This window comes from Neoarius graeffei, chromosome 23, assembly GCF_027579695.1.
Source record: "Neoarius graeffei isolate fNeoGra1 chromosome 23, fNeoGra1.pri, whole genome shotgun sequence".
NCBI lineage: Eukaryota > Metazoa > Chordata > Actinopteri > Siluriformes > Ariidae > Neoarius > Neoarius graeffei.
This window is the reverse complement of record NC_083591.1, coordinates 25,502,500-25,524,189: the sequence shown is the minus strand read 5'-3', so window position 1 is coordinate 25,524,189 and position 21,690 is coordinate 25,502,500. Positions and strand designations below refer to the sequence as shown.

The window sequence follows — 21,690 nt, the reverse complement described above, 5'->3', positions numbered from 1 at the left end:
GGGTTATTAAGGCCAGGTACTATTCCAAGCATATAAAATTGACAATTGTTCATGTATATACACCCATGGAAGATGCAGATGAGCAAGCAAAGGAAGAGTTCTATACAAGAATGTAAGGCGTGTTGGACAGTAGAAATATGCATGATATGCTGATAGTTACAGGAGACATGAACGCTAAGGGCCTCTGCATGCTCTTGCGACAAGGCTTTCGCAGATAGCTTTTTGGAGACAGTTGTAATTTATCGTTGAGCGGGGAGTAATAGGCGTGCGCGACGTTATTCACCGCCACAACGCAAGGGGGCGCGAAGTTGCGAAATCGCTAGGAGTAGTTGGTGGGTGTGGTTAGTGGAGTGTTTATCCTCCGGTTACTTATAATGACTAGAACTGGAGTCGTATAGATGTACGTACTTCCTCACTTCCTCGATCAACCGCTCTTCGTGCTGCTCCATCTTCACTCATGTTTTTAAAAATGGCGGTCGTGAAAACAAACCAAACCGGGAAAGTAGGGAAGCGGAAGTGCGTGTACAGCGGATGTAGAGTGGACCAATCAGAGCCCTCTTGTCTGCGACGCTGTCTGCGAGGCTTCTGCGGTGGTCACAATTTTTGGGAGGTGCGCGCAGAGCATCTGCGAAGGTGGGAGGGCTACGCAGACGCTATCTGCGGCGCCGTCTGCGAGGACTGGGTTGTCAGCATAAATTGGCCTTAAAGTAAGATGTGAACGTAAAGGTTATGAAAGGGTGATCAGCAAACATGGAATGGGACATAGGAATGACAATGGAGAAAGGTTATGTGAAATGTGTGATATGAATGAACTAGTTACAGTGCTCAGTGTACATGAGTACACCCCCTTTGAAAAGTAACATTTTAAACAACATCTCAATGAACGCAAACAATTTCCAAAATGTTGACAGGACAAAGTTTAATATAACATCTGTTTAACTTATAACGTGAAAGTAAGGTTAATAATATAACTTAGATTACATGTTTTTTCAGTTTTACTCAAATTAGGGTGGTGCAAAAATGAGTACACCCCACAACAAATACTACTACGTCTAGTACTTTGTATGGCCTCCATGATTTTTAATGACAGCACCAAGTCTTCTAGGCATGGAATGAACAAGTTGGCGACATTTTGCAACATCAATCTTTTTCCATTCTTCAACAATGACCTCTTTTATTGACTGGATGCTGGATGGAGAGTGATGCTCAACTTGTCTCTTCAGAATTCTCCAAAGAAAATAATTTGTTTACACCACAAAGGTGAAGGCTACAAGAAGGTCAGCAAAGCTTTACTTATCAGTCAGAATACTGTAGTAAAAGTGGTACAAAAATTTAAGAAAGATGGAACTGCAATCATCTCTCAGAGACGACCAGATTGTCCACGGAAGTTAACACCTCGACAGGAGTGTCTTCTGATGAGAAGGGTTGAAGAAAATTGGCATGCAAGTTCACTGCAGTTATCTAAAGAAGCAGAAAGTTTCTAGAAGTAGAAAGCCAAACTGAGGTGACTATTTCCCGTGACACAATATGGCGTACAGTGCAGAGGAATGGCATGCATGGATGCCGTCCACAAAAGAAGACTCTCCTAAAGCCCAGGCACAAAAAAGCCCGCCTAGAGTTTGCCAGGGCCCATGCTGACAAAGATGAAGACTACTGGGACTCTACATCTAGAGAAGATGCTAACATCACTCTGTGCTCTTGGTCGTCATGCACTTTTCCAACATGACTAAACACACATCTAAGGCCACTGTTGGATTTCTGAAGAAGAACAGGGTGAAAGTGATTCAGTGGCCAAGTATGTCTCCTGATCTGAACCCAATCGAACACCTATGGGGAATTCTGAAGAGACAAGTTGAGCATCACTCTCCATCCAGCATCCAGTCACTAAAAGAGGTCATTGTTGAAGAATGGAAAAAGATTGATGTTGCAAAATGTCACCAACTTGTTCATTCCATGCCTAGAAGACTTGGTGCTGTCATTAAAAATCATGGAGGCCATACAAAGTACTAGATGTAGTAGTTTTTGTTGTGGGGTGTACTCATTTTTGCACCACCTTAATTTGAGTAAAACTGAAAAAACGTGTAATCTAAGTTATATTATTAACCTTACTTTCACGTTATAAGTTAAACAGATGTTATATTAAACTTTGTCTTGTCAACATTTTGGAAATTGTTTGTGTTCATTGAGATATTGTTTAAAAAATGTTACTTTTCAAAGGGGGTGTACTCATTTACGCTGAGCACTGTATAACGAACACTATTCCCACATAAAGACATACACAAGGCAACATGGGTATCTCCAGATGGAAAAACAAGAAATCAAATTGACCATCTACTTATTAACAAGCGTTTCAGAAATTCAGTGAAGGATACTAGGGTATACAGATCAGCGGATATTGGGAGTGACCACTATCTTGTATGTACAATGAGTAAGTTGAGATTGAAAAACCAGCAAAAGGAAGAGTATTAGAGATAAGTATTTCACAACCAAGTTAGAAAATGAAGATATTTTGAAGACATTTATAATCACTCTGAGAAATCGATATCAAGTACTAGAGGCTGAAAAACCAGCGGTGGAAGAAGACGAAGAAGTAGAGAGTGACTGAGACGATGAAGGTGTATACTGAAGTAGCAGAAACAATGCTGGGTAGACCACGGACGAAGACAAAACCATGGATAAGTGGGGAATCATGGAGCCTTGTAGATCAAAGAGGAAAAATAAACAAGAAGATCTTGAGCACACGGTCAGAAAGAGTCAAGAACCAACTAAAAGTAGAGTATGCTAGTAAGGACAGAGAGGTGAGGAGGAGCATAAAAGCAGACAAAAGAAAATGGATGGAGAACACCGCAAGTAAAGCGGAGGAGGCTGCAAGAAGTCAACACATGAGGACACTATATGGGCTCACAAAGATGCTCTGCAATGAGAAGCCTAGGTAGAGCACAGTGGTATTAGATAAGAACGGAAAACTTGTTAATGATAAAAATGAAGTGCAGGCAAGATGGACGGAACATTTTAAAGAAATACTCAATAGAGAAGAACCACTAAACCCAATAACTGATGACGAGAAATGGGAAGTAGATGAAACGATAGAAGAAATAGCGGTCAACGAACCTACACTAGATGAAGTCAAGATGGCAATAAGAAGGCTCCAGAATGGGAAGTCACCAGGAATTGATTCAATCACGCCTGAGTTATTGAAGGCTGACAGAGGTTGCAGCAGAGAAAATACACTAACTTTTGAGCAAAGTATGGACACATGAGATGATTCCAGACAGCTGGAGGCAGGGTCTTATCATCAAACTACCGAAGAAAGGAAATATGAAAAATTGCAAGAACTGGAGAGGTATAACCTTATTATCTGTTGTGGCAAAGATACTCAGCAAGATTATTATTGACCGGATTAGAAGTAGAGTGGATTGCAGACTTCGAAAGGAACAGGCAGGCTACCGGAAAGGCAGAGGAACGGCAGAGCAAGTCTTTATACTGAGGAATATTATTGAACAGGTTAATGAATGGCAAGAAACGCTGTATCTTAATTTTATAGATTTTGAAAAGGCATTTAACTCAATACATCGCAAAAGTACGTGGACAATCATGAACAAGTATGGAATCCCAGATAGATCATACGAATGGTTAAAGGAACAGTCCACCGTACTTCCATAATGAAATATGCTCTTATCTGAATTGAGACGAACTGCTCCATACCTCTCCGAGCTTTGCGCGACCTCCCAGTCAGTCAGACGCGCTGTCACTCCTGTTAGCAATGTAGCTAGGCTCAGTATGGCCAATGGTATTTTTTGGGGCTGTAGTTAGATGCAACCAAACTCTTCCGCGTTTTTCCTGTTTACATAGGTTTATATGACCAGTAATATGAAACAAGTTCAGTTACACAAATTGAAACGTAGCGATTTTCTATGCTATGGAAAGTCCGCACTATAATGACAGGCGTACTAACACCTTCTGCGCGCTTCGGCAACGCATTGATACTGAGCTCCGTATCATATTTCATTATGGAAGTACGGTGGACTGTTCCTTTAAGATATTCTATGAAGACTTCGAGTGTGCAGTGGAAGATCAAGGTGAATTAGGTGAATGGTTCAGAATAAGGACAGGAGTCATACAAGGATGTAACATGTCAGGATTTTTATTTCTGATCGTTATGGATTGGATAATGAAAAGGACAGTTGGTCAAGGCAAAAACGGTATTTAGGTGGAAATTTACATCAAACTTGGATGACCTGGACTTTGCAGACAACATAGTGCTTTTCTCTTCTTCCAGACAGCAGATGCAAGACAAAATGATAAGACTAGATGAAGAAGCCAAATGAACAGAAGATAAACATGGAAAAAACAAAAATAATGAAGATCAATGCAAAGAACCAGGAAAGAATTACAATACATGGAAAAGACATTGAAGTGGATGAGTTAACATTTAGGAGCCACGGTGTGTAAAGAGGGTGGAGGAATGAAAGATCTAAAGAACAGACTCTCAAAGGCAAGGGGTGCATTCATCAGACTGAAAAAGATCTGGAGATCCAAAAACATCACATGAAGGACAAAATTGAGGCTTTATAAAACACTGGTAGTACCAGTCTTGCTATATAGTTGCAATACTTGGAAAATGAATAAGGGAGACGACAAAGTAATTGATGTGTTCCAGAACAAGTGTCTGAGAAGGATAATAGGAATCAAATGGCAGGACCATGTTAGTACAGAAAAATTACTAGAAAGAGCAAAAATGGAACCATTAAGTAAAGAAGTAAAGAGGTGAAGATGGAAAATGATTGGGCACATACTAAGGCAAGACCAAAGCAGTGACAGCAATGACTTGGGCACCTGAAGGAAGGAGGAAAAGAGGGAGGCCAAAAACGACCTGCCAGAGAACAGTGGAAAAAGAGCGACAGGAAGTGGGCTGGAAATCTTGGGGGGAAGCAAGGAAGACTGCAGCTAACTGGGAAAGGTAGAAGAGCTCAGTAGAGGCCTTACTGTATGTGCCACCAGGCACAAAGTAGACAGCAGCAGCAGCTATCTATGTTAGTCATGGCAGATGTATTTTAGTTCATGAAATAAGAACTACAGTACATAGTTAGTTATCTTCAATATATGTTTTATTGAAATTATAGTTGTGCAACTTTATCATACATACAAGAGCAATTCCAGCGTTATGGACGTGACACTTGAACTCAAAATGGCAACAAATGACCCAGTGCATGTTTTATTGTCTCCCAGTATTTAAACAGGTGTTGCATATTTTAAGGCTGTACCATACTGGAGAAGTGATAGAACAAGAACAATTCCCATAGTACATCTAGGGCATGCCAGAAAACGCCAATAAAAGATGCGTTATGGACGTGACAGAAAAAGTATCACTTTTCTTGGGTGACTGTACATTTTTATCAAACTCTGTGAAATTGTAAACCTAATGTCGAAATGGAGATATCCATTTGATAGAGGGGTCCAAGGTGAATATTAAAAAATCTTTGTTTAAAATATTTTGTATTTCATGCAGAGTTTCGGAAGGAAAAGTCAGCGTTATGGATGTGACGAAATTCCGTTATGGATGTGACGCGTCTGAAATAGACATGGCATATGTTTAGAAAATCAGCAATTTAACCACCATAACCCTTTGGAAAACTCTCTAAATATCAGCTAAAACTATCAAAGTTCTTAAATAATATTTAGGATGGCTATTGTTTTGCTGTTTTGTGGATTTTAGCATACATTTCTGTGGCTTGTGGCAATAATATAGAATTGTACATGATCAAAGTTGATTTTAGCTTGGGGTTTACATTATAAGAAATAAAGACTGACAGTGACACATTAGGTTGGTTACAAATTGGTTCAACTTATTCACATCTGTAAAATACAGGCCTAGGTGATATCTCTGGGAGTGGTTTTGATGTATTACATGTTGCTTTATTTTTGCATGGTGAGGTTGACATTTACATGGAATTGCCCACAACAAAGTCAATTTTGATTTTCAAATTTTGACCCATTTGTCCTCTTTAAATAGCCCAAAAGCAAATTATGAGCCATGTATGGGTGGTTAGATATATTGCTCAGCTGATAGATGTGGGTGTGTGTGTGTTGTGTTGTATGACCATACCTAGTTGAGCTGAACAGGAGGAGAAGAACCCCAGCAGAACAGCTATTAACACCACCTTCATCTACAACAGATGAAAAACACTCATTAGAAAAACATTTGACCAGCAGCATTATTCAAATACAGAGCAAGTATTGATGGTATAAAGAATGCAAACCTACATATCCACACATGCTTGTCTATATCTTAGACAAGCACGTCTTGACAAGCACATCTATATCTCAGACAAGCATGTTTGTATTTTATATCAGGGGTTCTCAAACTTTTCTACTTTAAGGCCCACCTATTCATACTTGTAATGAGTCAGGGCCCATTAAAAAATACCCCCAATTATTCTGGCTCATCTATTCTATTAGAATCTAATAATCCATTGGAAACTGTATTAATGGAATGCAACATCACTCCCTGTTACAGACGGGAGCACAGGAATTAAATAACTGCAATAAAAACAAACTGTTTTTAATTGCAGGTATTGTATTTAAAACTGTATGGATGTGCCAGAAGCAAACATAAAACCATGCATGCATAGCATTCTCAGTCAGAAGGGACTAATGATCCAAAAGTGGAGTCTGGTTGATTAGCACAAGAACTTATTGCCATGTTTGTGTACAGCAAACAAGCAAGTTATTAAAACTAAGTACACGCAAAAGAAGTGGATATTGAAACCACTCAACGGGATGGATCCTTACACACTAACAAAGGATTTTTCCTATGAGTTGGAAAATTATCCATCTGTTGAGTTCCCCGACATTTCAAACTACCTGGTGCTGCAGACATCGTTCTACATGGACAAACAGATGAAAACCTGGAAGAGCATGGAAGCTTACAAGTTTTTATATGTGGCTGGGTTAAAGATCTGGGGATCAAGACACTACAAAATAGATGGAGGTAGACGGATCTAAGTGCAGGAAGTGTGTTTATTAGCAGGTGTGATATGTATAAAAATGAAAGCAAAACAGATAGCAGAATCAAAAAGCAGAGTATTTAAACAGCGTTATAAACATGGCTAAAAACAAATGTGATGGTGATGATAATACTTTGCAAAGCCTCTGTCAAAACAGCATCCGTATCTTTGCATGCTGACTGCGCTCAAGTCAGTATCAGGTGTTTCCCATAATGACTGGGTCCCAAGAGCACACACAATGTGCTCTGTGAGCGATTCACATGCGCAAAGGCATGACAGTTAAGTGTTCACCTGCTGTGTGACCACAACTTTTAGTTCACGTGCATATCGCCATGCATCACCGCCTAAATGCTTCATTTTCATCGATAACCCATCGCAAAGCATCGCAAGCTGTAGTGCGACCGTAGCTTATTGAGGCAGATGCGATGTCAGATGCAACCCAGCAACTGTACCCTACTACAAGTAAAAATTAGCTACAACCTGAAAAAAATTAACAGCCCAGTAGTAGAGATGAAAGTGGAGCAAAGAAAAAAAGTCCTGAACTTTTGAAAGTCAAACTAAGATGGGGGGTTCAGGGGCAATGTCCCCCGAAAAAATTTTAATAACATAAACACACAACCCTGCATTCTAGTGCATTTTAGTACTTTTCACTAAAACAAGTTATAACTTTTAAGCCTTTTTCTTTCATGTACATTAATGATTAACATGTCAAAAATATCAAATTTAATTCCCCTAGTTAATGAGTAATTTTCAGGAGTGCATTTAGAAAACGCGGTGATTTTCCTGCCTATACAGTTAAAAAAAAAAAATCAGACAGTTGAAGGTAAACTCAGCAAAATCCCAAAACAGTACTGTTAAAAAGTAAAGGTCTGTTAGAGTTTCTAAAGCTTTCAGGTTTCAATGTTGGGGACAGCGGCACGGTGGTGTAGTGGTTAGCGCTGTCGCCTCACAGCAAGAAGGTCCTGGGTTCGAGCCCCGGGGCCGGCGAGGGCCTTTCTGTGTGGAGTTTGCATGTTCTCCCCGTGTCCGCGTGGGTTTCCTCCGGGTGCTCCGGTTTCCCCCACAGTCCAAAGACATGCAGGTTAGGTTAACTGGCGACTCTAAATTGACCGTAGGTGTGAATGTGAGTGTGAATGGTTGTCTGTGTCTATGTGTCAGCCCTGTGATGACCTGGCGACTTGTCCAGGGTGTACCCCGCCTTTCGCCCGTAGTCAGCTGGGATAGGCTCCAGCTTGCCTGCGACCCTGTAGAAGGATAAAGCGGCTAGAGATAATGAGATGAGATGAGATGTTGGGGACATTGAGCCTCGTTTATCAATCTTTTAACAGAGTTGTGTGTTTGCATAAGTTAAAGTGAACTAAAAATTTCCAATTCATATTTATGCGAGTTGAAGCCAATTGTTTACATTAGTTCGTATTGTCTGTAAATTTAAACACACAATGAATACCAAATTTCTCATGTAAATCAGGGGCGTAGCTAGGATTTTTCAAAGGGGGGAGGGTCACACACTGACTGGCAGCCTGAGTACATTATGTTACAAAAAATAATTACCGTTGCTAGTTTAGGCAGCTTAGAAACCGGCTCTTTCATTATTGCTGTTTCTTCCATGTTTTCTTGATGTTGTGATCTAGAAACAGCACTAAAACTTGGCTTCGAAGCCACAAAATGCAACTTTGATGGAAAAAAATATAATAAATTGCTTACCTCTCTTCACATCGAAAGAAGGTGGAAAGTTTTGCTTGTTTTGACATGGCAAATTATTAACACGAGGAAATACTTGTAATTCGCAACTAAAAAGACTGCAGCTACACTGGCAGCTTGAACATGCTTTCTAGTGCGATTGTGCTGCACTTGCGCAGAACGGTGTCAGTCCTGCGCGCCTTAGCTCGTGCACCTGAAGGCACGCCTTGGGCGCGCGTGCCTAATGAGCTCCGGCACACGCGCCGTTAACAAAGACACAAAGAACACCTGTCTTTAATCAATTAACTATGTTTGGGCTATTTAAGGACTGCGCCCATGCAAGGACGATGCGAAGTATTACGTCGCGTCTAGGAAAGCGAAAAATAAATTTCTCCATTTGGAAAACCAGAGATTTTCAAGAGTTTTGTCAAATATCCGGATTTCCGGGTAAATCCAGAAGACTTTCATCTATACCAGGGGTCGGCAACCCTAGGCACGCGTGCCACAACTGGCACGCCAAGGAATTTCCAGTGGCACACTGACGATGATACACAAACCTAATTATTCAACACATTAAAAATGTTCAAACGTCATCTTGAATTGTCATTGGCTGTTGCATGGCGAGCCTGCTCTTTTAGCATGACTACACAACAATATAGCGCCCCCCCTTCCCAGTGTTGCCAGAGACTGCTGACGTTTTCCAGCCCAAAATATGTTCAAAATCCACCAAAATACACTTAAAACCGCCCAATCTGGCAACACTGCCCCCTCCCCATATTTCTCACGAGACGGGCCCACTTGATGCAGCAGTTGCACTAAGATGGCAAAGAAGCCGACAGTTCGGGCTTTCCTCTCCTTGTGGATCAAAGAATATGGGTTCGTTTCTCAGAGGGACCGTGCTGTGTGCATGTTGTATTTTGAAAGTGTTGTGTGTCGAACATCCAGTGTTAAACGTCATTTCAAGGCAAAGCACGAAAAGACTTTCAAAGATCAGGCAGATAGGGACGAATCAATCTCACGCGCAGTGTGCGGATATGGGAAGCAAGCCCACACTTTAAAAGTCTTTACCTCAGCTAAAAACAATGCCACTGAAGCTAGCTATATAATTTCTCACTGCATAGCTAAACATGGAAAGCCATTCACAGACGGTGAATACATTAAAAGTGCCCTTCAACCAAAAACGTTTAATACTGGCTCTTTTTGAAATACCATAGTTCACTCCAAGTTGCATATGCATGCTGCATGTGAAAATGTAATTCTACCCCCATTCCCTGTATTAGCTTATGAAAGAAAATAGTCAGAAAAACGAGCGAATCTGAAAAAGCCATACATACTTACGTCACTTCAAAAATTAGTATTCATGGCCTCGCCCACCTTGGCTTGTGATCACCCACGGGGTTCGGATTTAAGCACGAGGAGAGATAGCAGAGCCCATCTCGTCAGTAGCTAACGAAGAGCACCTAACAGCAAGTTGAAAACATGGCTGAACGAGTTCGTGCCTGTGTTATTTGTGGCAGTAACACATCAACGTTGCATGTTTGGGGAAGCTGGGAGCTCCCCTGCCCGAGTTACGAGTGTCCAAAGTCGGGCTGGAGCCGCCGACAGAAACGAAACCTAAGCGGAGCAACGTTGCAAGATAGAAGAGCTGAAGAAGAAATGGTTGGAATTTATCTTTGGAACACCACCAGCGAAGTATAATGCAGCGTTAGTACTGTGTTCTGATCATTTCAACCACAGTGACTTTTCAAACTTCGGTGCCTTCAGTAGTGGTTTTGCTTCGAGGTTGTTTTTAATACTTGGATCTGTAGTCAAGACGATCGACCACCAGCTCACAAGCTATAAGTAAAACATTAACTTTTTGTTCGAAGGTTGTTGTTACAAAATAGCATGTTCATATTCTCCACGTTAGCATGCATGACATGGTCACAAGCTCAGCAGGGATGAGAGTTTTCCGCTTTTCGGCGGATTTCCGCTTTTTCTGAGTAAAACACGAGCTTTTTATATTATGCCAAATCCGTTGAGAATTTTTTTTATTAATTTCGGGGGGTTGGGGTATGTTCCTTCATGCTATTCAAACTTTATTAACTCCAATGATGTTTACACATTATTTGTAAGTCGCCATCTTTAGTCTCGTTTAAATCTCGTTGAATGTGATGTAAAATTTGTTATCTACATTGTTATTGGTCAAAACATCGATGTTGAGACCATAATAGCCAATCAAAACAGTTTTTACAAAGACGCCCACATCCGCTTGTTCTGACCCACTGGAGGTAGCGTCACAGTGCTGTTAGCCAATCAGAGGTAACACGTTTACATGTCATGAAATATTAATGAGTAAGGGCTGAAATCCCCACCCACTTCTCCAGCAAACTAGAACTGCCTGAAACAGGAGAACCACAGCATTTTTTTCACCAAAACCGGCTCACGGTAACATTCATACTAGAGACCACCACACAATTAATGAAAAAACGATGCAATGACACCTTTAAGGAGGGCTTTCTCTCCAGCTCGGATAGTCTTTTAGAGGGGCTGCCAAATAAAGAGACAATAAAATCAAGAATAAAAGACATGCCCGTATCAGCGAGAACTGTTGAGCAACGAATTGGTGAAATGGCAGAAAACGTAAGGGTGCAGCAAACAACTGGCATAAAGTGGGTTAAAGTGTGTGAGGTTAATGGCATAAAACAAGTGCAATGGTGTTTTACATTTGCTCAATGCATTAAATATCCATATCCGTCTGAAATGTGTGGTGTCTAATTACACATAGTTAACAACACCTATTTGAATGGCACACTAATGGCCCTTTTCCACTACCCTTTTTCAGCTCACTTCAGCTCGCTTCAGCTCACTTCAGCCCGACACGGCTTGCGTTTCGACTACCAAAAACCAGCACGACTCAGCTCGTTTCAGCCCTGCTTAGCCCCTAAAACTCGCACCGTTTTGGAGTGGGGCTGAAGCGAGCCAAGCCGTGCCGAGTGAGGCTGGGGGCGTGAGCAGACACTCCCCTGTGCACTGATTGGTGAGGAGGAGTGTCCTCACATGCCCACACACGCCCCGCAAGCGCGCTGGGATCTGTAAACACCGCAAACCCGGAAGGAGAATAATTACGAATTACGAGAATTTCTGAAGCCTTATGCGCCTCGCCTCATCTATACGCTCTTGCCAGTATCTGTCCGCGTTGTCGGTGACAACAAGCCACAGCACCAAGACCAGCAACACTAACGACTCCATGTCCTCCATGTTTATTGTTTACTATTCGGGTCGTGAGACTACCGCTTAAAAGCTCACTGATGTCACTGTTTGCGCTGCTTAACGACATCACCTGACGTCCACCCACTTTCGCTAACTCCACCCAATGTGTCCACCCACTTCCAGCCAGCACGGTTCAGCGCGGTTGTAGTCGAAATGCAACTCCAACAGCCCCGCTCAGCCCGACTCAGCACGGCACGGCTCAGCCCGACTCAGCCGCGTTTGTAGTGGAAAAGCGGCATAACTAACAAGAAAATTTCTAATTGGCACTACATGGCAAAAAGGTTGCCGACCCCTGATCTATACACTAGATGGCGCTTCACAGCCCATTACCCAGTGGTTGAGAAGCACTGTCTTAGGCTACGTTCACACTGCAGGCTGAAGTGACTCAAATCCGATCTTTTCGCCCATATGTGACCGGTATCCGATCTTTTATTGACAATATGAACGACACAGATCCGATTTTTTCAAATCCGACCCAGGCCGTTTGGATATGTGGTCCTAATTCCGATTCCTATCCGCTCTTTTCATATGCGACTTCAGTCTGAACCGCCAGGTCGCATTCATCCGACTTACACGTCATCAACAAGCCACAAACGTCACTATTCTGCGCTGAAGTAGGCGGCGGGTCTCTCAAAAAAAGTTACAACAACATGGCGCATAATGACATCAATGCGAGGGGCGCTTCGGGCTGTGAAGGTTCTGAATCTTCTCAATGGAAGGACGCAGAGGTTAGGGAGCTGATTTCCATTTGGGGGGATGCAGCTATTCAAGCTAGATTGGATGGGTCATACCGCAACCGGGCGGTTTTACTTCCGTAAACACTGGCCATGCTCACTGCGTGTGACGTCGTCGTATCCTGCAATGCGCATGCGGAACACTTTTAGGTCACTTTTCGTTCATACTGAGGATCACATACAAGTCGCATATATTTGTTAATGTGAACGACCTCACAAAAAAATCGGATTTCACAAAAAAATCGGAATTGAGCATTAAGTAAGCCTTGCAGTGTGAACGTAGCGTTAGACTATATCATGCTTGTCTAGATATATAATCTAACCCCATTTACAGAAAAGTTGGCATCTTTTACAAAATGTATTAAAAACCAAAATCTTTGATTTGTTAATTCATGTGAAGCTTTATTTAACTGATAAAAAGAAAATGTTTTCAATAGTTTTACTGACCAACTTGATTGTATTCTGTAAACATAAACAAACTTAGAATTTGATGCCTGCAACACTCAAAAATAAAAAAGTTGGGACAGAGGCATTATTACCATTGCATTACATCATCTTTACAGGGATGGCGCTAGGATTTTTCTCTCTGGGTCCAGGGACCCACATGACTGGCCAAATTAGGGTCCCTGGCATTTTTTATGAGTCCCAAATCTTTCATATATGACAGTCAGAAGAAAAAAAAAATTATACATACACACTTATTCTATCCACATTCACTGAATATGAGCAACCGCACACTCTGACTGGCTACTCTACAACTAGGATATCAGCTCATATCGTGAGTAAAGAGAAACAAAATGGCAGAGCGTGTTGCTGACAGGCGGACGGGGTTTGAACACAGGTCTCTGGGTTGAGAGATGGTGTAAGATCCCCTGAGCCACTACAATGGAGGAGCTGGCCCCAATTGCAGAGAGACCCAATCACAAGAAAATAGCTGCAGAACTTTACTTTAGATCTGGCAAACTCCAAAATAATGCAGGTCTTGCACCAAACAGGTCCCATACTAGGCCTCAGTAACCGAGAATTCAAAAAAGAAAGTCCAAAAAGCAAAATCCAGGAAAAAACAGGCCAAACGCAAAAATACAAGATTAAAAAAAAAAAAGTCACAGACAAGATTCCAAAAATTGAGAGTAGAAAAAAGGAACACTAAGAAACTCAGGCACAGTGTCAAAAAATAGCAATCAAAAGGTCTCAAACTCAAGGCTAACATACTCAGGAGCACAGCAGACTGTAGAACTCAGCAAGAAGCACAAGGCTAGGCACACAATATATACCTCCACGCTAACCAGACACAAGTGTAAACAATTGCAAAATAGACACAAATGACAAAATGGGTACATCTAGTGATGGAAGAGAGGAACTGCAATGTGTGAAAAGTCCCAAATCCTGACAGTTGCTGAACCAGCTGAAGACGAAATAAAAACTCTACTCAAAAACAAAGCCACATAAATTAAAGTATTTAAAAGAAAAAGAAACTGCTAAAAGAATACAGGTTTTTTTTTTCCCCTCAATATCGCCGTTCCACACTCCAGCCCAGTTGGTGGCGGTAATGCACCTTTGGCTTGCCAAACACCAAAAAACCCGAAAGAAAAAGAAAATCCCAGAAAATACAAAAAAGCGGAATTTGTTTGTTTACATTCTAAGCAGAAATGATTTTGTCGTCGATTTTGTATAAAGTTTTATCAAATTTGCAAAAAATAAAAAATGCTCTGTTTCTCAAAATCCAGTGAATATGGATAGAATAAAAAAGTTATTCCATGAAATCAAGTCGTACATGAGCTGACAGCCAATGAGGCGTGTCGCGCTAAGTTGACTATAAGCCATGTACGATAAGATTGAGTCTGTGGAATAACTTTTTTTCCCATACAGTTGCAGTGTGCGGCCACGATCTTGCCATTTTTTTCACTGTTAATCCATGGAGTTCAAGGATTTTCAGTCATTCTTTGCGAGTGGTTAAGCTGGAATAGAATATAGAGGATTTTCACTGATGTCACAGATTTTTGTTTATCTCCGCCATATTGCCGGGCAAACAAAAAAACAGCTGTGACAGTTGTTAATGAAAATCAAAACAACTGCAGTCAGTACAATCTCTTTAAAACGATTAAAATTGTATTTTATACAAGCAGATTGTGTTACATCAAAACGCTTAAACATGCAGGCATCAAAGATCCATATAATTTAGCCATAAACATTTATTTATTATTTATTCTGCACACTGCACTTTCTCTCTATCTCTCCTCTCTTTGTGTGCGCACGTGTGTTTTCTATGTCTGTTAGATAGTATTGATTAGGCCTGTCGCGATATTCGATATACCGACTTATCGTACGGTAAATGAAAATGAACTGTAATTTTTTTACCGCGATTTTGGCATTTACACGCTGTACACCTACATAGGGAAGTCGCCAGAGTATTAGCTTGACCCATTGACTGAATAAAACACCGCGCTGTTTTCTGTTGTCTCACGCGGCTCTGTCAGAGGCGGGGCCTCCCAGCATGCAACAGTTATCCAGCCAGGGTATCCACTGAATGGGGAAAAGACAACAACATGTTGCTCCGTTGTACAGACCATAGGCATAGAATTGGGTATGGATGGTATGGACGTGTCCCTACCAATATCAAACAGCTGATATGTCCCTACCAATATTTCTGATTGAAAAAAAAAATCAAACTCCGTGCGCGATACACAAATGGTTTCCACTGAGCGAAAGACCACGCACAATTCGCTCATGAATATTCACTCTGGGGGCGTGATCGCAAAAACAGCAAGCAGTTTGGCTACCATGTCAATTAGTAGCAAGTGCGGTTGCAGTGCAGTGAGCAGCCGCTAGCTAGCAAACTGTCCTTGAGGAATGTAACGTTAGATTAGCTCGTAAAATGAATCAGTTAACGACAGTTCGTATTCAGTGTGTAAAAATGACAACATACGAATATGACTGTTTTCTAAGTTTGTGTGGCATGTAAATAACAATCCGACTTGAGACTGACAAAAACTGGTGTTCATTAAGGTCACAAAGACGTTATTAAATCATATCAAATTGTGCTAATGTTGGCTAATATTGCACCTTAGTCTTGCTTGTGAAGTGCCTGCAAACTTTAGCAGCCCGCTAACCCTTAATCTGAAGTGCTTCAGTTAAGACCTGCAGAGAGTCCTGACCAAGTTTGTGTAACATGACACATGTAAACAACAACCCGATGGTGATGTGGACACTGTTCATGGCCCAGACACCTTTTAATCAAATAAAACATTTTCACGTAATAACCATAACAGCCTCTGCCTTCTTGATCAGAAATTTTTGGTTACTCCCGCCTCTCTTTTGAAAACATCACATACCAAGTACATACATACGCTGAACTGATTGGTTTTCGAGGGGGTTCATTTGAAAGCGGTAGGCTAAAAACTTTTCTCTGTAGAACCCTGTCCCTCCCTCCCCTCTCCGCTCTGGGCTCAAGAATGCCCCTTTTCCACCAAAGCAGTTCCAGGGCTGGTTCGGGGCCAGTGCTTAGTTTGGAACCGGGTTTTCTGTTTCCACTGACAAAGAACTGGCTCTGGGGCCAGAAAAACCGGTTCCAGGCTAGCACCAACTCTCTGCTGGGCCAGAGGAAAGAACCGCTTACGTCAGCCGGGGGGCGGGCGGAGTTGTTAAGACCAACAACAATAACAAGACCGCGAAAGATCGCCATTTTTAAGCGACAAGAAGCAGCAGCTGTACAAACGCGAAGTCATCCATTATTATTATTGTTGTTGTTGTTGTTGCTGCTTCTTCTGTGTTGTTTTTGCTTTGATATTAGCGCCGTTTATGCAAATGTAGCGATGTAACTGACGTATACAGCGACATAACTGACGTATACAACGACGTAATGACGTGGCTTCCCTTAGCACCGCAAGCTATGGAAAAGCAAACTGGTTCTCAGCTGGCTCGCAAGTTGAACGAGTTGTGAACCAGCACCAGCACCGGCTCCGAACCAGCCCTGGAACTGATTTGGTGGAAAAGGGGTAGAAGACAACAGAAGGGCAATAATATAACAACAACCAATCAGAATTCAGAGACATTCTGTTGCCAAGTAAAATTGTAACCTTTCAAAGTGTCAAAAAAGTTCTAGAGACCTCGTCCTGTTTTACCGTTAGATCAATCACATATCAGCTTAAACTAGCGTTCTAAAACTAGTTAAAGATCACACAGAAGATAGCCTACTCCCCCTGCCAGCCTAATGTAACACAGTGTTTAAGGCTCCGTATGTGTTTTACTTCCATTTATGAGGGAAAGGAACATACTCCCTCCCGACAGTCAATGCGTTATTCGCTTGTAAAACTCATTTGCAAATTGGTAGAATGAGTTAATCACCACATGCAAGATTTGCAGTTATTCACATGAATTGCATATTATTATTATTATTATTATTATTATTAATGAATTATTACAGTTCTGAACTTCAAATTTTAAAAGTCTGGACTTTGGAGAGATGATGGAGACTCTTTTGGTGGAACACAATAGAGCAAAATATTGTGACCCTCTCATGTTGACCTGAAGTTGGCACCACTGGGGTTTGGCATTGGGTTTATGTCCCCACCAATGTCAATACCAAACCTACACCCTTACCTACATGTTATCTCATTCTAATTGTTGTTACTTTTATCCAAATGACAGCTGGCAATACGTTATTACTTTGCACTTTTTGTTTATCTGGGTACTAATCTTTGAGAAACTGGACTGGCAGAATGTTGCCTGTGAAGAAAAGAATGTCTTTTTATTACCCTGTGCCAAGTTAATATTTACTTAAATGCAATTTTTAAGAGCCATAGACTGTATTTTATTTATTGTTTTTGCTGTGAGTGGTTTTGTTTGATTGTTGTTTTATTTCTTTAGGTTATTTATATATATATATATATATATATATATATATATATATATATATATATATATACGTTCCACTGTTGAATTGAATAAGTTGACTTAAAGTTTACTGTTCTTTGAAAGGGTGTATTTGCATGATCATTATTATTTTACTAGTGGCATAAAATTTTCTTGAAAAGATGTCAACAATATCATTTATCGCAGTAATTTCTGAGACAATATATCATCCAACAAAATTCGCTATTGTGACAGGCCTAGTATTGATAAAATGAGCAAGGTATCTTGTTGGATTTTTTTGGTAAATCAATGTCTTCATAAAATAATGCGCTGTTTTGGAGATCCATTTTGTGACAAAATTGGTGCTGGTATTTCAATCCAATGTCACTCTAAGGGTGTATTCAGACCAGGATAGTTCGATAGTTCACTTGCTTTGGTCCGAACCAAATGTTTTTTTTATTTTTTCATTTTGGTGCGGTTCGCTTTCACGCTGTACATTTTAGTAAGCGGACCAAAATCTGTCAACAAAGCCACGCGCCCTGAGGTCGTTCAGCTATTAGTCAGAGACGACACGCGCACAAAGCGTTAAGTTCAAAAGTAGTCATGGAGGCTTTCCGTGCTGTTATTCTTTTTAATGTCATCAAAGCTATATGTTTTTTCCAGTTTTTACTGTTTTCACAATTGTGCGATTACTATGCTGTTGTACAAGTAATTTATCAACGACGACGACAAAGGGCAAGGCGGCTACGGAGGATAGCGCTGATGAGCGCACATCATGTTGTGACAGTTCTGGCTCTTCACGCAATAGATGAATTTCTTTTTTGCGTCGCTAGTACTGCCACTTTTTGAAAGAATGTCCCTGATTTTAATGTAGGTCTGACGGAGTTTCTTCACTTTTAGCCGACATTGTTCTGGGGAGCGCGTGAACCCCTTCTCCTTCATTTTCTCACTGAATACAGCAAACACGTCGGCATTTTTGTGTGTTCTCTCCAAAAGCTCAGACATGTGGACATCTGCCCATATATCCACAAGGGTACGCGTTTCTTCCTCGGCCCACGTTTGCCCCCTACTCATTTTTTGTACTCTGTAGTCTAGCCTACCACTGGTCTGAATGACTGAACGATTGTTGTAAGGTTCCCTTGACAACCGAAACAGTGTTTGCACTTTGCGGTGGAGTGTCAAGACTCTGTTTTCCATAATGCTCGACAAACGACGGAAGCTCCCGAGGTACAAAAAAGCAAAACTGTCAGATTAGGTCCGGTCTGCTTTCACACCTCCAAAAGGTCCGCACCAGGGTTCCTTTGGTCCGGACCGAGTCCGACCTTGCAGCTCGGTCTCGGTCCGCTTGTTTGGTCCGGACCAGAGTTCGGTGGTTTGTATTCAGACCAACCCAAAAGGTCCGAACCAAGGGAAATTTGGTTCGTTTGGTCGCTTGGTCCGGACCAAACAACGTAGGTGTGAATACGCCCTAAAATTTAAGCTCCACTCCAGACTCTAATAAGAGAGAACTGATTTTGGGCACCCTGTGCACCATCAAGCTAAAATAAACCTCTTTAGTTTGAGCTTACTGAAGGTTATTTTATCAGGGAATTATTCTAAAGAGGTATTAGGACTCCCTTTAACCTTTACTTCAACACAAAACTTGATTTACAATTGAACAGAGTAGAGAAGAGTCTGGGAACAACCAACAATGAAGGAATCCGATTTTCTCGTCGATTTACAAACCCAATACAGAATGACACCATGGTTTTCATCATATGTTAGTCATCACAGGGCTGTTTCTATTCGAGCTATTGAACAGACCGGGGGCTCAGTCCAGTTTTCCTGAGGCTTGTATTTTTTAAGGAAGATTGGCATAGATAGATTGGGGAAGTTATATCTAACTTTACAAGAAATATCATCACTCCCTTACATTCACAGGTTATGACATCTTTATTACTGATTTTTGCACTGCTCTTTTTAAATGTGTCGTTCACTTCAGTTTCTGTCTCTTTATTATTATCATCAACACCCATAATGTCTCAGGAAACTGAGGCACGTGTCCACTGACTTAATGTCACTTGTAAAATGCATCATTAGTTGAATAAAAATATCATTTCTCACTCACATCTCTCTCCTTTAGGACCACAAAGACACATCCTAACCTACATTATTATATTACAACATTCAAAATCCCAGATGACATCCAAGTCAATTGATTTCTATTAATCTCTTACGTTTTTTTGAGGGCAAACATACTCAGGGGCTATAACCTCAAAACATAGCTCCCTTAGGTTGCTTGCCAGCTGACAGCACTTTCAGTTTAGCAGGCTTTTTTCCATTTTTTTCTTTTCTTTTACTGACCCCTGTATTACTGACACTGTCTGATGTGCTTGGGGATGGTCGGGGCTCTGAGTGTGCTTCCCCCATAACTGTTTCAGCCCTTAAATCATCTTCAGTGCTTGAAGAAGCTTGCTCAAAAAAATTTTAAAATAAAAAAATTTGCCTGTTTAGACTGCGCCACTATTTGGTTCATGCAGAGATGATTACACCCCGACACCAGGCCAATTAGGACGCACTGTGATTGGTCAAAAGCTTGGCGTTGATGTGGTCATTATGTGCATACTTGCCAACCCTCCCGATTTCGGAGGGAGGCTCCCGATTTTAGCCTCCGTCTCCCGCCTCCCGATCATATTTGTTAAAAACTGGATAATCTCCCGGTTTGGGAAAATCCCTACCGCCAAGTTAAAAATATTCCCGATTATGTCCAATCAGAATAGTATGAGAAACACTCACTACGTTTACATGCACATAGAGAGAATCGAGTTTCTGCCGTTGCTCGACTGAAATCGAAGTTCAAAATGCCATGTATACACCTTAATTCGGCTGAAATTGAACCGAACTTGATTTCTCGGAATCGAGCTACACGACCTAGTTTATGCGATTTCTGCCGAGCTACTTTGAGCATGTATACCCTATCGAGCTAGTTGTCGAGCTACTTCCGGAAGTGACGAGTGACGAGACCACAAGCGGGAAACACAACAGCCTCGGTCGGCATGACAACGAATCATGACAACGGCATGAATCTTTTCTTTTTGTGGCATTGTTTGCACTGTTAAAATTTAGCTCACTTACTGTATCACCAAATACATCTGTACAGCTGTTGCATAGCTGTGAATTGTGTACATAAACAAGTCATTGTATTTGTGTGTGTGTGTGTATATATATATATATATATATATATATATATATATATATATATATATATATATATGTCCAACATCTGAAGAATGTCAATAAAAACAAAACAATTGAACTTTTTGTGTGTTTATTAAGACATAAGTTAAATTGTAAGCAAAAAAAAAATATTTTTTTGTAAGCAAAAAATGGACTTTAGAAAAATATTATTGTGCAAAATAAGTTGTCTTACAAAACAGTGGTCTGCGCCGGACAGTTTGTAGCCATAGTCTGTTAGAGCAAGCCTAACAGCTTGAACACGGAACTGCTAGTGTTGCCAGATTGGGGGTTTTAAGTGCATTTTAGCGGATTTGAACATGTTTTGGGCTGGAAAACGTCAGCAGTATCTGGCAACACTATAGCTCTTCTTCATGACGACAACCGGAAGTGTACCAATGCGATGGGGCGTGTAGCGCCACGTGTGGCTCGGGTGCACAATGCACCTTGCACAATAGCCCGATTTCACTTGTGCATGTAGGATTGGATTTCTCTGGCACCCCTGCTGGGACCCTTTGCTCGATTACCAACAGCAGCTCGATTTGGACGTGCATGTAAACGTAGTCACTGCTGACGTCAACTGATTTTTAACCAATCAACGAACAGAATGACAGTCACTTCCGTAATGTAGGATTCACCCAGGCTGTCCGACATTTTTTACAAGCAGTCATTCATCATGGCCACTAAACCAAATACCAAACGGCAAAAATATGAATGCAACAGGTTGCATGGGAGAATGAATTTCCGTGGATAAGCAAATGTTCGGCCAGCCAGTTACACATTTTAAGGTAAAGATACCTTAAATCAGAATATAATGGACATTTGAGTGTGAAATTAAACTAGTCTTCCATAGCATTTCAGAAACAAACTGTACAACTTCTAAAGTGTTTAGTGAAATTTTGCATGACAGAGAATTTGTTTGGTGAGTGTATTTGAATAGTGTGGTAGTGTCT

General features: G+C 41.1%; 1 protein-coding gene across 2 annotated transcripts in view; it reads right to left on the bottom strand.

Moving 5' to 3' along the window:
• LOC132871637 (integrin beta-1-like) overlaps nucleotides 1-21,690 on the bottom strand; it is a 156,287-nt gene that overhangs the window by 109,139 nt on the left and 25,458 nt on the right. For both annotated transcript variants that reach the window (XM_060905966.1, XM_060905965.1), the window contains exon 2: nucleotides 6,107-6,167. In XM_060905966.1, the coding sequence (XP_060761949.1) occupies nucleotides 6,107-6,167 (61 nt within the window). The remainder of the gene's footprint in view (nucleotides 1-6,106; nucleotides 6,168-21,690) is intronic.